The 14,443-nt window shown below is 46.3% G+C and overlaps 2 protein-coding genes and 2 non-coding genes across 6 annotated transcripts; 3 read left to right on the top strand and 1 right to left on the bottom strand.

The window, feature by feature from the left end:
- Positions 1-1,060: 1,060 nt before the first annotated feature.
- On the top strand, positions 1,061-5,348 carry LOC100284829 (serine/threonine-protein kinase receptor). 2 transcript variants are annotated; one of them, XM_008680870.4, is made up of 8 exons: positions 1,061-1,349; positions 1,550-1,563; positions 1,664-1,797; positions 1,891-2,006; positions 2,131-2,341; positions 2,436-2,673; positions 2,778-2,928; positions 4,824-5,348. In XM_008680870.4, the coding sequence occupies exons 3-8, from the start codon at positions 1,731-1,733 to the stop codon at positions 5,172-5,174; spliced, it is 1,134 nt and encodes a 377-aa protein (XP_008679092.1). In that variant the 5' UTR covers positions 1,061-1,349; positions 1,550-1,563; positions 1,664-1,730; the 3' UTR covers positions 5,175-5,348.
- A 4,081-nt stretch (positions 5,349-9,429) lies between these two features.
- Positions 9,430-9,517, bottom strand: TRNAM-CAU (transfer RNA methionine (anticodon CAU)). Its single transcript is given in 2 exon segments — positions 9,430-9,465; positions 9,480-9,517. It is a non-coding gene; the product is annotated as a tRNA-Met (tRNA).
- Positions 9,518-9,666: 149 nt separating this feature from the next.
- Positions 9,667-11,486, top strand: LOC103640594 (CASP-like protein 1B1). Of its 2 annotated transcripts, none has more exons than XM_008663799.2 (3): positions 9,667-10,238; positions 10,436-10,541; positions 10,854-11,486. In XM_008663799.2, exons 1-3 carry the CDS (start codon positions 9,967-9,969, stop codon positions 11,067-11,069), a joined length of 594 nt encoding a protein of 197 aa, XP_008662021.1. In that variant the 5' UTR covers positions 9,667-9,966; the 3' UTR covers positions 11,070-11,486. The 2 variants fall into 2 exon arrangements, with proteins under 2 accessions (XP_008662021.1, XP_008662017.1); XM_008663795.2 differs by having other exon boundaries at positions 9,667-10,262.
- On the top strand, positions 11,303-11,376 carry TRNAV-AAC (transfer RNA valine (anticodon AAC)). Its single transcript has one exon. It is a non-coding gene; the product is annotated as a tRNA-Val (tRNA).
- Positions 11,487-14,443: the final 2,957 nt, after the last annotated feature.

The following is a 14,443-nucleotide window of genomic DNA, read 5'->3' as shown; positions in this document are numbered from 1 at the left end:
ATGAGATATTGCACAGGTTTATATTAGAATTCATGGATCAAAAAAAACTAGATTTGAGAGGTACATATATTAAATGATTGATTTAATCTCATTATAGGATTAGGTGCAAGATATAAATTCATCTAATCTAGACTCGGATTAAACCGAACCATCCCTTGTACAGGGTTCAGATCTAAACCGAACCATCCCTTGTACAATCTAGACTCGGATTTAACCGTACAAGCCTAAACCGAACCATCCTGGAAGGAGGAAGAGCAAATGATGACACATGAACAGGGTTCAGATCCAAGCCTCCAAGGAGACTAATAACCAGTGTACGCCATAAATCCAAGCCACGAAATCTCATCCATGCCGGACAGTAGCCTCCCAACCACCAAGGCTGAATTTTACAAATATTTTAAATACAATCCAAGCGTGTGGGCAGAGTCAACGACGATACAGTGGGATCGATGTTAACATTAACAGGAACTACATGCTTTTCCGAGGCCAAAGCCATTTTTGCTACTTGCAAATGCCATTTTATCAGGGTGATTTTTATAATGACCGATTCATACGGTCTTTGAGCACACAGATGTCACCCAAATAAAAGACCTGAGCTAAGCTGCACAACTGTACTCGTGTGTGTGCTACGAGCCTGTCATTAGCGTAACTAAGGACTAGTTTGGGAGTAAAAAATCGGAGGAGATTAGAGAGACTAAAATCTCCTTCTTATTTAAAATCGAATAAGGAGATTTTATCCCCTCCAATCACCTCCCATTTTGTGGCTCCCAAACTAGCCCTAAAGTTATGTTTGGAACCTCTAAAAGTTAGTTGTTGGATTCCAAACAGCCTCAGTTAATACCACATCTAATTGTTAGTTAGCTCACAACTTACGATTAGTTTATTAGCTAGCTTAACTTATCTAATAATTTATTAGCCGGCTAACTATTAGCTCTAGGGTTCCAATATTAATAAGATGTGAAAGAGGAACACTGCAGCCTCACAAACCACAGTCAACGGCTCCAGAGCAGAGCATCCACACGTATCAGATCAAAAAACAGCTCGAATCGTCTCTGAAAGTCCGAATTGCTTATATATTTTACGGTTCTTACCCTGTCAAGTTGCGGGAAAAACTGAGCTCTCCGAGGTCAGAAGGGAGCGAGCCCGGTCAGTCCCAGTGGGTCTCTTCCCTTGCCTGGATCGCCACGTATTTATGGCACAAGCCACGCGGTCTTCTTCTTCTCCTCCCGCGGCCATTGCAGGTCTTGCAGCAACGTCTCTCTCCTCTGGGCGGTGGGCGCTCGATGTTCTTGGCTCCTTCACTTGGACTTCGCCCCGTCGGCGTCCACTGATCAATTGATCATCTGCAGGTGAGTTTTTCCTTCTCTTGTTTTTTTCTTCTTCTGCAGGTGAGTATTTCAGCGTTCAGGACTACAGTTGACATTCTGTAGCACCGAATTCTGTTGGTCGAACTTGAATCGGTTTTCATCTTACCTCACACTTTTAGCTATAGAAATTTTTGTATGAGTCTGCAAGCTTGGAAGCGATTTAATACTCTTTATTTCTACAGCTTTCACAGAAACAGTAAAGTTGCTAAAACCAACAGAGTTTTTGATTTCTGAGTGCGATCACCATGAAGTTCCTGATTGGTCTCTTCAAACCCGCTACTTGATTTCTTGCTCAGGTAGATAAGCTACCAGCATCTATTTTGCGTATCTGAACTCCAAAAAGGAGAGCTCGAAACTACAGCAATGGGTTGCTACCCTGTGTTCTGGAGGAAGAAGAACTCCAGAAGCCAGGTTGTGCAGCTTGACCAAGGTAAACTTTTACTTCCAACCGATAGCTGCTCTTCTCTTCTGAAGCATCTCAGAGCCTTTACTGTGGTTGTGGTTCGTTTGATCCTGTTCGCAGACATCCCAATCGCGGGCAACGTGAAAATCTACTCGTCCAAGGAGCTGAGGAAAGCCACGGGAAATTTCTGCCCGGGAAGCAAGCTTGGACAGGGTTCTTTCGGCCGTGTATACCTGGTAGGTTGCTCCATTACCTCTGATGCAGCCTAGTTCAGATATCGGACCAATTATGTTCCTGACTGGAATCTCAGGAATTTGCCCCCTTTTTTTATGAGCTCATGTTCTGATCTGAACTGTGTAGGGAAAACTGAACAATGGCGAGAAAGTTGCCATCAAGGTGCTCTCCTCAGAGTCCAGGCAAGGGACAAAGGAGTTCTTGAATGAACTGAGTGTCATATCCAACATAACTCACCACAACCTTGTCAAACTGCATGGCTGCTGCATCGACGGAGGCCAGAAGATGCTGGTCTACAACTACGTGGAGAACAACAGCCTTGCACAAACCCTTTTCGGTATTGCCCTGAACCTAGAATTTTCAGTGGCGGTGTGGTGCATGTGGTCGGCCAGAATCTGGATCTCTGATGCGTCACGGTGTTCGTTCTTCAGGTAATTCCCGCAGCGGCATCAGATTTGACTGGAGAACAAGGGTGGAGATCTGCGTTGGCGTTGCCGATGGGCTCACGTACCTCCACGAAGAAGTCCGTCCACCGATCGTCCACCGCGACATCAAAGCGAGCAACATCCTTCTCGACAGAAATCTGAGACCCAAGATAGCAGACTTTGGGCTGGCGAAGTTCTTCCCTGGCAACATGACACACATCAGCACCAGAGTTGCAGGGACGCTGTAAGTAGTGGGCACACTACCTGTCCATGCTCATTTCCTCCTCCTTTGATCTTGCAGATACATCATATGATTAGGAAAACAAGAGTTGACATGTGTTCTTTCAGAGGATATCTTGCGCCAGAGTACGCCATCCGAGGGCAGCTGACCAAGAAGGCCGACGTCTACAGCTTTGGTGTACTGCTGCTGGAGATCGTCAGTGGCAGATGCCACACTGATCCCACATTACCTCTTGACGAGCAGTTCCTCCTAGAAAAGGTGAAGAACAGTCCCAATATTAGTTTAGGCTTCATACAGTATTGTAAGTTATTTGGATATGGTCATGAATACCAAGTTTAGACAGCAAGCTTACATGCCACTATTCACATTACATAATCTAGATCATAAGGAAAGTCATATGAGGTACGGTTTTCATAATTGATCAATGTTGGGAACAGTCCCACATTGTATGGTGAGAGTGAGCAAGCATGGTTTATATGATTAAGAGTGCAAATCCCTAATAGGCTAGTTTTTTGGAGGAGTGTTGGCCAAAGAGACCTAAAGCCCGCTGCTATACGTGCGGGCACGTGTGTCGTGGCCCGACAGTCTAGGTGGGCGCGCCGTCTGTGCGGACGGCCCCGACGGACACGCCATGTGTCAGCTGTCCGGTTCTAACAATTGGTATCAAAGCCAGGTTGGTCCAGTGCATTCTCAGACAAATCTCGGCTCACAATGTGTGAGGGGGAGATTGTTGGGAATAGTCCCACATTGTGTGGTGAGGGTGGACAAACATGATTTATATGGTTGAGGATGCAAACCCCTAATAGGCTAGCTTTTTGGGGGGGGAGTGTTGGCTCAATAGACCTAAAGCATGCTGCTTACGTGCAGGCGCGTGTGTCGCGGCCCGACAGCCTGGGTGCGCGCGCCATGTGTGCGGGCGGCCCCAACGGACACACCATGTGTCAGCGGTCCGATTCTAACAATTGGTATCAAAGCCAGGTTGGCACAGTGCATTCTTAGACAAATCTTGGCTCACAATGTGTGAGAGGGAGATTGCTGGGAATAGTCCCACATTGTGTGGTGAGGATGGACAAGCATGGTTTATATGGTTGAGTGTGCAAACCCCTAATAAGCTAGCTTTTTTTGGGGGGGGGGGTGTTGGCCCAAGAGACCTAAAGCCTGCTGCTTACGTGTGGGCGCGTGTGGCGGCCCGACAGCCTGGGTGGGCGCGCCGTGTGTGCGGGCGGCCCCGACGGACACACCATGTGTCAGCGGTCCGGTTCTAACAATTAGTATCAAAGCCAGGTTGGTCCAGTGCATTCTCAAACAAATCTCGACTCACAATGTGTGAGAGATTGTTGGGAATATTTCAACATTGTGTGGTGAGGGTGGACAATCATGATTTATATGGTTGAGGGTGCAAACCCCTAATAGGTTATCTTTTTGGGAGATTGTTGGCCCAAGAGACCTAAAACCCGCTGCTTTACGTGCAGGCGCATGTGTCGCGGCCCGACAGTCTGAATGGGCGCGCCGTGTGTGCGAGCGGCCCCGACGGACACGCCATGTGTCAGCGGTCCGGTTCTAACAATCAGTTTATATAATCACATACTAGAGAAAGGACAAGCACTGTCTACTTGTTACAGTTGGTAGAATTCCAAAGGGACGCTCATGTTGCTCATAATTGATGTGGTTAGACCAACTCCAGCAACACTCCCCATTCCACTCCGCATCCGCATTTTGCACGGTCTGAGGCACTATTGCGCTCTCCAGCAGGCTCCGCATCCGTCTCCGCAAAATAGACGCCGTGTCCCTGCACTCCCCATTTCCACGCTTTCTCTCTCCTCTCCGCAACTCTCTGCGTGCGCGCGCGGCTGCTCGCGGGCCCCAGGTGTCATAGACTGCATGCGGAGTGGGATGGGGAGTGTTGCTGGAAACGGAGACGGATACGGAGAGGAGAGAGAATGTGTTGGCCGCGCGTTTTAGGGATACGGAGAGGGAGTCTGCTGGAGTTGGTCTTAGAGTTACTTCCGTTGATTGGTCTGTTGTGTTCCTAGATTTTAGGTATTGATCCAATTATTTTTGAAAACTTGATAGCTTCAAAATACCTGAAGTTCTTGTGCTATCAGGACTTAAACTCTGCTTTAAAGCTTCTGAAGTTTCTGCTATTCTGTCAGGTCTGGACACTCTCGGAGTCCGATGATCTTGAGAGCATCATCGACGGTACCATGGAGCGCGATTTCGACACCGAGGAAGCACGTCGGTTGCTGAAAATAGGTCTTCTGTGCACCCAGGATAGCCCCAAGATCAGGCCCTCCATGTCAATGGTTGCCAAGATGCTGAAGGGTGAGTGTGATGTGAGTGAAAAGATCATGCGGCCCAGCCTGATCACAGACGTCATGGACCTGAAAGTCAGGACAGTAGAGCCGATCCAGTTCAGTTTATCCCCATCGATGTCACCTGCGCTGAGCAGCTCACTGGTGTCCACACTTGCATTAGCTGGTAGCACAGTTGTAGAGAGCCGCTGAAGGAACTAGTTAAAGGACCAGGTTCCTACAAAAAATGGTTTGTTAGAAGCAGCATGAATTGTTTTTTTGTTTGTGTTTTAGTACATTGTAAGGTTGTCAGTTTGTATATATAACATCCTAGTTTGATTATCGAGATTAGAGATTTTGGCCATATGAAGTGTCAGTTAAAAACAACATATTGATTCAAATGGCTCAGATCAATGAGGTACATAAAGTTCACATCAGCATCACAAGTTACATAAACTAAATTTGTAGTTGTCTAACCTATAGATATGCATCATAATGAGAGTAAAGAGTAGAAAAAATTGAGAATAGCTGACCATACTGTAAACAAGCTAAAATCAAATCAAAATTTACAACTAGATGAAGCAAATCCAGAAATTATGGTCACTTAAGAATTTAAGGGAACAGTAGTACCAATGCTCAATCATCTCATTTAGTTTTTTTCTCTCCAAAAACGAAAGAGGACTGCGCCTCATTATAATAAGAAGATAGGAAAAAGGCTCGAGAGGCCCAAATACAAAGGTCTCCTTACGGAGGTCAAAAACATAAAAAGCTGAAAACAATCCATCAGACACACACACAACCACTCAAAAGGATGATATATCTAGGGCAGCAAGGTAAGAAAGCCGTTTAGCCCTGCCACTTCCCAAAACAATCTCTCCTCCCTTGCTAACCTAAGAGATAAGGCCAAACTTGGATTCTATCCATCGAAAACACATCTGTTTCGGAGCTTCCAAATTGTCTAGGCTCCCAAGGCAATTAAAGAGTTGAGACCTTTTCCAGGTAAACCAGCCGTGACTCCTGAGATCTGCTCCCACCAGTTCATGAAGGAAGGCATCCCTGGCTGTGGAGCCAGGCTTTCCAAGCCAAAAGGTCTCAGAAGATGAAACCAAAACTCCCTTGTAAACACACAAGAGACAAGGAGATGGTCCAGGGTTTCTTCTTCCTGGTCACATAAAAGGCATCTTGTCGGGTGATCCATCCCTCTTAGCAAGTCGGGCCATAGGAAGAAACGACACTTTTGGGGGGCCCAAGTTTCCCATACCAGGGATAATGGCCAAAAACTGTTGAACCTGCAAAGAAACCTTAATATGCTGTTTTGGATGAGTATTTGCCGTCTCTAGCTAAACTGAAAATATGTTTATCCTCTACTTCAGGTTGTAGCACCACTTCTGATAGAAAATCCCATAGCTGCAAGTAGTCCACTATGGCTCCAACTGAAAGGGCCCCTTTGATGTCAGAGATCCATTTTCTGTTGGTTAAAGCCTCTAGCACAGATCTATTGTTTACAATTCTTTTTGGTAAAATTGCAAACAACCTATGAGCCAGACCACTCACTCTCTGACCCAAGAGCCACTTGTCTGTCCTAAATCTAGAGGCCGACATACCCTTCCCCAGGCTATCAAGCAATGTCCACCCTTGGCATCTTTGCGACCTCTCCATAGAAATCCCCTTCTGATCTTGTTAATAGCATGTAAAGCCCAAGGAGGAATATCAATGGCCATTGCCAAATATGCCTGTAAGCACATGCTGCACCATAACTTTTCTCCCGTCCCTTGTCATAAGGTCTGCTTTCCAGCTTAGCAGGCGGTCAGCAAACCTATCGATGAAAGGCGAAATCTGTTCTTTGGTCAATTTGCGAAGGGAGAGAGGGATTCCAAGATATCTGCAAGAGAAATCGGACCTCTCACAAGGTAACAAATTCTGAACCACCATCAGATCAACCTCAGAGCACTGGATCGGGAACATATTGGATTTTTGCACATTATTATGGAGCCCTGAAGCTTTGCCAAATAAATCCAATAGATTCATGGTAATGGAAATATCCATTGCAGTGGGGTGCAGAAAGAGGACAACGTCGTCGGCATACAAAGGGATCCTATGAAATTTAGTCGTTCCTGACAATTGTTGCAGCAGCTCTACTTCTTCAGCCATAGAAAAGAGAAGGCCCAGAATGTCCATCACCAAAATAAATAACATCGGGGAGAGAGGATCTCCCTGTCTAAGCCCTCTTCTATGTATAATATGTTTCCCAGGAAAGCCATTAAGCAAGACTTAGTAGAAGAGGAGGCCAATAAACCATAAATTATATCTCTCCAGATTTGTCCAAAACCAAGTTGCTTCATGACTTCAATAAGAAAGGGTCACGATACTGAATCAAAAGCTTTAGTGATATAAGTTTAAGAAGCAAACAAGTCTTTTTCTGATGATGAAGGAGCCTAGATGTCTCCTGCACCAACATGAAGTTATCTTGAATAAAACGTCCTTTAATGAAGACACTTTGATTTGGAGAAACCATCTTGTCAAGTTTGCTGGCCAATCTGTTGGCTAAAATTTTGGTAATCCATTTTCCGAAACTATGTACCAGGCTTATTGGACGAAAATGCTTTAATGGACAACCTCTTCCTTCTTTGGGATCAAGGAGATAAAAGCAGTATTGAGCTTTCCAAAATTACCAAACTTTCTACTCCAAATGACCGAAACTGCAACCATGATATCAAATTTGATTATGGTTCAACAGACTTTATAGAAGCGTCAGTGAAACCGTCTGGCCTCGGAGCTTTATCTGAGGGTAGAAGCTTAATAGTTTCCCACACTTCGCGCTCAGAACAAGGGACATCGAGGTCAGCCAGGCTATGATGAGAAAGACCAAGCGCCTCTAAATCAACTGTTTGATCTATGTCCTTATTGTTCCTTATTAAATTGGAGAAAAAATCATCTAATGTCGCTGCCTTGTCTTCATGGTGGTAAGAATCACATCCCCATCTACCAGAGTAGCCACAAATTTTTTCCTCTTACAGTGCCTGACATGTAAATGGAAAAATTTTGTATTGACGTCACCATCTTTGAGCCACAAAATCCTTAACCTTATCCGAGTCATAGTGCGCTTCAAAGAGGACAGCAACAACAAGTTCTTCTTGAGTCTGTTCTTCAACCAAGATTCAGCAGACGTTAACATTCTATCGTCTCGAGCTATCTCCAATCTGTGCAACACTTATTTAGCCAGGGCCAACTGCAATCTTATGTGGCCCACTTGTTTATCATCTCATTTAGTCATTTCCCATATCTTAGATACGCAGAGTTGGGTTTTGAAAAATGAACATAGCTTAGCTTGACATTTTTTTGGTGACAAAACACCAACAGAGTGTTTCGATGCTACAGTCGAAACTATATTGACCACAGCATAATAAGCAACAGGATGATAAGGAAGTACTAGTTCAAAAAATTTAAAACCTAAACCTGGCGATGGAAAGACAGCCTCAGGTATTGCATTTCGAGAAAACCGCCTACAAGTCGGCGGACAACAGACACTCTTTACTCACACGAACAAATACATAATTTAGTCACTATAGACTCACACGAACAAAAATACAGAATGAATGAAGAATTTATAGCAACAAAAATATACTAAAAAACAAACACATTTCAGTGCACAACCAGAAATGGTCAGAGTAATTAGGATTTGCCAGCAACTGCAAATGCCGTTGTTCAAAAAAGCTAATGAGTTGACATCTCTAAAGAGTTTCACACAACAGGGGAAAAACTAAAAAAATGTCATGCAACTTCAAGTCTAGACGATTATTATGCTGTGATCCTCCACGTCAGTGCTTGCGCCCTGTGCTGTTTGCTTCTGCGTACAATACTTACCTGCTCTTGTCCATTGCAGCCGTCCATTGCAGCCGACGAGCCAGCCCCCAGGCCAGGTGTCTGGGTGGTGAGTCCGCCCCTGTGTCAGACTGCTGTTTGACGACGATTGGCTGCTGCTCGGAGGAAGGAATCCCTCACTGAAGAGCGTAGCGGCATAGCGCGCCGTGGCGAACGCCGCTCGGGGCGAAAACAAACGGAGGTGCAGGTGTGGTGGATGCTCAGGAAAAAATGTAGCTTGTTACCCTTGATTCTTTTGTAGTATATAATATGGCCTCTGCCTGACTTCCACTGTGTGATCAAATCCCAAGCCCTTGGTATCAGTGAATAGAGGACAAAAAAAAAACATTGCAAATGGCTCTTGAAAAGTTGGAATACAGTGTGTGCCTTTTTCTGTCTGTGTGTATGTATGTTGTTGAGAATTTAGAGAGCAATTGTCCCCATTTGCTGTTTAAGACTGATAAATGCCGAGTTGTGTCCACGTTCTTTTGGACAAAAATTTTTAAAGATCACGCTGTCCATGTCCGACCTGTATTTTTCTCTGTTTTCATGCCGCTTTTGCATGAAAACGTTGCTGGCATACGTTGTCCAAAAAAAACAAAAACATTGGGGTGAGAGAGGCTCGAACTCTCGACCTCAGGATCACTCAAAGTTAGCTATGAGACCTACGCGCTAGCCAACTGCGCCACCACCCCGTTGATGTCTTTGTGTTCTCTTAAACCTCAGTTAACGTTTGCCAGTACCCATTTTCCTTGGTAGGTGCATCTGCCGATGAATACCACTCAATCATGTCCCTTTGCCCTGTGCGCGCTAAATACTTTCAGTCTCTATTCCACTCCTCTGCCAAAACCACTTTGCAAAAACCTCAAGAAACAGCACCAGAGACATACGTTTCTTCTCGGACCGTCAGACGTACCACAGGCTTATCCGAAGCCCTTTTGACTAATCACCTGGATGAACAAACCAACGCTCTTCCACTCGAGCGTCGATCGATCGCACAAGTCACCCAAACTTGCGGAAACCGACTACCCGCCACTTTCTTTTTTCTCGACATATAATTCGTTCCTGTTGTTGGTTCGTCGAATCCCACACGCGTCCTGCAGCAGCAACTGACTGCTCGTCCGTTCTACGTTTCTTGGCCACCATGGACCTGGAGCGCGGCGACAAGAAGCCGCCGCCGCCCGCTCCACGGACCGCTGCTACGACCACTACGACGACGACGACGTCGGCCTGCAGCGGTAAGAAGCGGCCGCCGCTCAGGGACAGCCTCGTGGCGCTGCAGCCGGTGCTGCTGCGCGCGGCGGCGGCCCTGGCCGCGGCCGCCGCCGCCGCGGTGATGGCGCTCGACGCCCAGTCCTACACCGCGGTGGTCGCCATCGTCGGCACCCGCCCGCTCACGCAGACCTTCACCGCCAGGTTCAGCGACACGCCGGCGTTCGTGTACGTAATATAGGCTTCTACTGTTCGATCGGGCGGCGGCTTTGACGCGCCGTGCTCGTGCATGTTCCTTCGTCCTGCCGAACTATTGTCGGCGTCTAGTTATTAGTTTCGTCGGTCGCGTACTACTGCCCCTGCTGCTAGCTCATGCCTTTGTTCGTCTGGTCTGTGTGCAGGTACTTCGTCATAGCCAACGCCATCGCTGCCGCGTACAACCTCCTGGTGCTGCTCGTCCGGCGGCGGAGGACTACGGCGAGCTTGGTCGTGCGCATGCTTGACATGGTGATGATTGTTTTTTCTCTGAATTCAACAAGGCGCTTCGTGCATCTATCAGTGCATGTGTGCATTATCCTTGCTTCCTAGAGATGACTTGCCATTGCCACTGTCCAAAGAAGCTAGTCGCCTGACTGAAACCTTTGTTGCTGTAGCGGTGTAGCCTGCTGTAGTGCTCGCGAGTCGCGCGCATAGGCCTGCACCGTAGGTCGCCTGATGAGTGATGACAGATGCCAAGCCATCACCAGTCGATTCATACGGATACACACACACGGCACTACCGTACCGTCGTCATCTCCTTGTCGTTGCTCTGGTCCGCAGGTGGTCATGGCGCTGCTGGCGACCGGCGCCGCGGCGGCGGCGTCAATGGCCGAGCTAGGAAGGAACGGCAACGCGCGGGCGCGGTGGAACCCGATGTGCGACAGGTTCGGCTCCTTCTGCCGCCGCGGCGGCGCCGCGCTGGCGTCGTCGTTCGTCGGCGTCGCGCTCATGCTGGCGCTCAACCTGCTCTCAGCCGCGTCCGGTGCCGGGTGCTAGCTCCGCGGGGCAGTGAGTGGCACGTGCCGACTTGCCGGTGCCGTCCCAGACAGCTCTGTACACTGGAGTTCTGCCGGTGCACGTTTGATGTAGAATTATTTGCATTTCTTCAACATGTGAGTTTGAAATGGGTTTCTTGGTTCTTACAAAAAAAACATAATAAACCATCTCATACCTCTGCATCTGAATATAAAGTCAAACACAACAATTTTCTTATCCGTTCAGAAGCAAGAGGTGTCGTGGTGTAGTTGGTTATCACGTCAGTCTAACACACTGAAGGTCTCCGGTTCGAACCCGGGCGACGCCATGTTTTTGTCTGATTATTTTTTTGTTCCCTGTTTTGCGCTGTCGGCTGATTTTCCCCCCCTGATCTCCGTGTACTTTTTTTTGGAAACACTTGATCACAGTTGGCATGTTTGTCGTAGCTAGCTCTAATCTTGTGTATCGTGTACGCCGTACGCGTATGTTGTACTCTGAATTGCGACGCTGATATCATAGCACCGCAAGAAGGTTTCAGAAACAAACAAGCAATTATACATACATGCAAAATTAAATAGTTAGGGGTGTTTGAATGCACTAGAACTAATAGTTAGTTGGCTAAAAATTATTAGTAAATTAGCTAGCTAATAAATAACTACCAAACTATTAACTAATTTACCAAAAATAGCTAATAACTAAATTATTAGTTAAGGTGTTTGAATGTCTCAACTAATTTTAACCACTAACTATTATCTCTAGTGTATTCAAACACCCCCTTATAGCGGAAGAAGAACAGAAACAAACCGGCCGTTATGCGTTTCAGTTGTGTGTATAACTAACTACTTGCTTATTCTTCACCTTCAAATTAAGAACAACTAGTAGTAATCCCAGATTGCACACCATTTTGCGACGTCTCTGGAGGCGTTGTCGAACCAGCAAGAAATGTTGAACCAGATATAGTTACGCCTATTCCTAATTGCACACCACTGTTCAGTTGCTCAGGAACGGTGGTCTAGAACTGTTCCTGCCTGGATTGTTTACCTATTTTATATAAGATTTCATCAGGTGGAATAATTCTGGGTCCAATCCTAGACAATCGAACTGGCCCTAACTGAGAAGTAGATCCAGTAGGTGTGTTCAGCTCGTTCTGTTCAGGATCCAGGCAGGAGAGATTTCGAGGTGACTGTAAAGTAAGTGAACGATAAACAAAAATTAACAATTCAGTGGCCATTTTGTGACGGTCCTTGGCCACTAGCGATCAGGCGTGGGCGTATTTGCGCCGCTTGAGACGCAGGGAGACAGTCCCTTTTGATATAGTCGATAGTGTTGATTATCGTTATCGGAATCTTAAGGGTGCACATTGCAAAGATGGGCATCATCGAGAAAGTAGAGTTGACTCGTGTGAGTCTACCGACCATAGACAACCAAGAACTAATGACGTTGATCCTTCTTTCAACTTTGGTCATGAGAGGTAGTCTTAGCGCGAGGATGTTACTATTCACACTTCTCATATCAGAGAGCTATTCGGTTTCCTTGAGTCGGCGACGAGGCTTCACAATCTCTGCTACAGATCTTCAGACCCTCCTCATCATCCTCACGGTGGAGTTGCTCGTGGCATAGCCCACGTCTCAGCACTCTTAAGGCCACCCTTCACAGACCGCTCAAGGTGTTCTCTTGCAGACTTTACTACAATAGTCAAGTTCTTATATGATCTGATGAGACAGACCTTGTTACCATGGATGGACTACAGAGAGGCCACCACTCATATTTAGCTCTGGCTCTTAGGTGCCCTTGTTTATCACTCAGTATTCGACATTGTAGACATTCTAATATATGAGATAGAGGACACTATATTGGATGGACTTCGTGCTCGTTGTTAGCTACCCTACGCTCACTACCTCTGCCACATCTTCACGTAGCTGATTCGACCTCCTTAGTTCTAGGCCACTCTTGATTCTACCAGAGTCATTTTTGGATTTTACAGCCGGACACCTGAGGATGAGGCTCACACCAGTGCTCGTGTCCCGAACACTAGACCTTTGGATTCTTTGGCCTTCGAGCGTTAGGTTGAGGACGAGGTGATCCGACAGATTGAGGATCGGGGTATGGAACCCCTGGTTGCTAATATTTCTTCAGATTTAGATGATGATGATCTAGGGATTCCTCCTCCACCACCTCTTGTGCCACCTCACTCGCATGATCACGAGGCAGGTGGTTCTAGTGTTGTTTCTCCCGCTGCACCTCCAGCGATTGATATAGCCCTGACATCTATTCTTCAATCCTTGACTCAACGGCATTTTGACTTGGCAATTGAGAAGACTCGTCAGGTAGCTATCCAACAACAATTGTCCGAGCAGATGCTATCCATATTACAAACTATTCTGGACGGCTAGGACACCCTTCAGCAACAGCTTCTGGCAGATAGGACAGAGCACCAGTCGTTTATGACTCATATTCTTCAGCAAATCGGTGTTCCTGTGCCTCCATTACAGTCAGCTACACCCCACCTCTTTAGACTTCAGTGGTGCCAGCCATCCAGTCAGGGGCTTAGTTGCACACTTTTGGTCCGACATTCGCACCTCTCCGGCCAGTCACTTTGGATTTCTCTTCTTAGGTCGTTGGAGTTGTGAGTGTCCAGTCACCAGTGCCATTAGTTTCTGTAGTGTCTACTCTAGCAGTGGCAGTGGAAGTCTCAGTACCAGCTACAGCACCAGCATCTCAGGCTCTGCAGTCTGATCCTTATAGTGTACCATCATCTAAGTCAACACCAGCTCTAGCCTCTACAACAGATCCTAGATTCGAGACTAACTCTGATACTGTTCTGGACTTTGCACTGACTGCTCGCCCTCACCCTGATGTGTCTGCCCCTCCTTCTTGTTCTGGTCTCTAGGTTAGGGCGACCCTTTGGTGCTTAACGCCAAAAGGGGAGAGATGAGAGTTGTGAGAGGTAGGGGGAGTTAGTTGAGAGAGACATTGTCTTTTGTTGTAATATATGCATGGTACTCTCTTTTGTGACTCAACTTTTGTGTGCCTCACATACTTAATGATATGTTCTCAGGATCTTTTAATGGTTGTGTGTGTTATTATATGTTTTCACTTGCTTACTTCACCTATCATGCAACTCTTGTTCATGAATTTCATTCGCATTATCTGAACAGGGTGTTATGTCATGTATGTGCTTATACTTCCTATATCCTAAACATTACTATCTCTTGTAAACTTGTTGAATATCATTAACAATCTTCAAATGTTGACAAAACCTAAACAAAACTCTCTCACACTCTTGTAGGGTTGTCATTAATCACCAAAAAAGGGGGAGATTGAAAGCATCTAGGCCCCTAGGTGGTTTGAGTGTTTAATGACAACGTAACATTATTTGTGACTAACGTGTGTTT

This window comes from Zea mays, chromosome 1 (assembly GCF_902167145.1).
Source record: "Zea mays cultivar B73 chromosome 1, Zm-B73-REFERENCE-NAM-5.0, whole genome shotgun sequence".
Lineage (NCBI taxonomy): Eukaryota > Viridiplantae > Streptophyta > Magnoliopsida > Poales > Poaceae > Zea > Zea mays.
The sequence above is the reverse complement of the archived record's forward strand: the minus strand, read 5'-3'. Positions and strand labels throughout refer to the sequence as shown.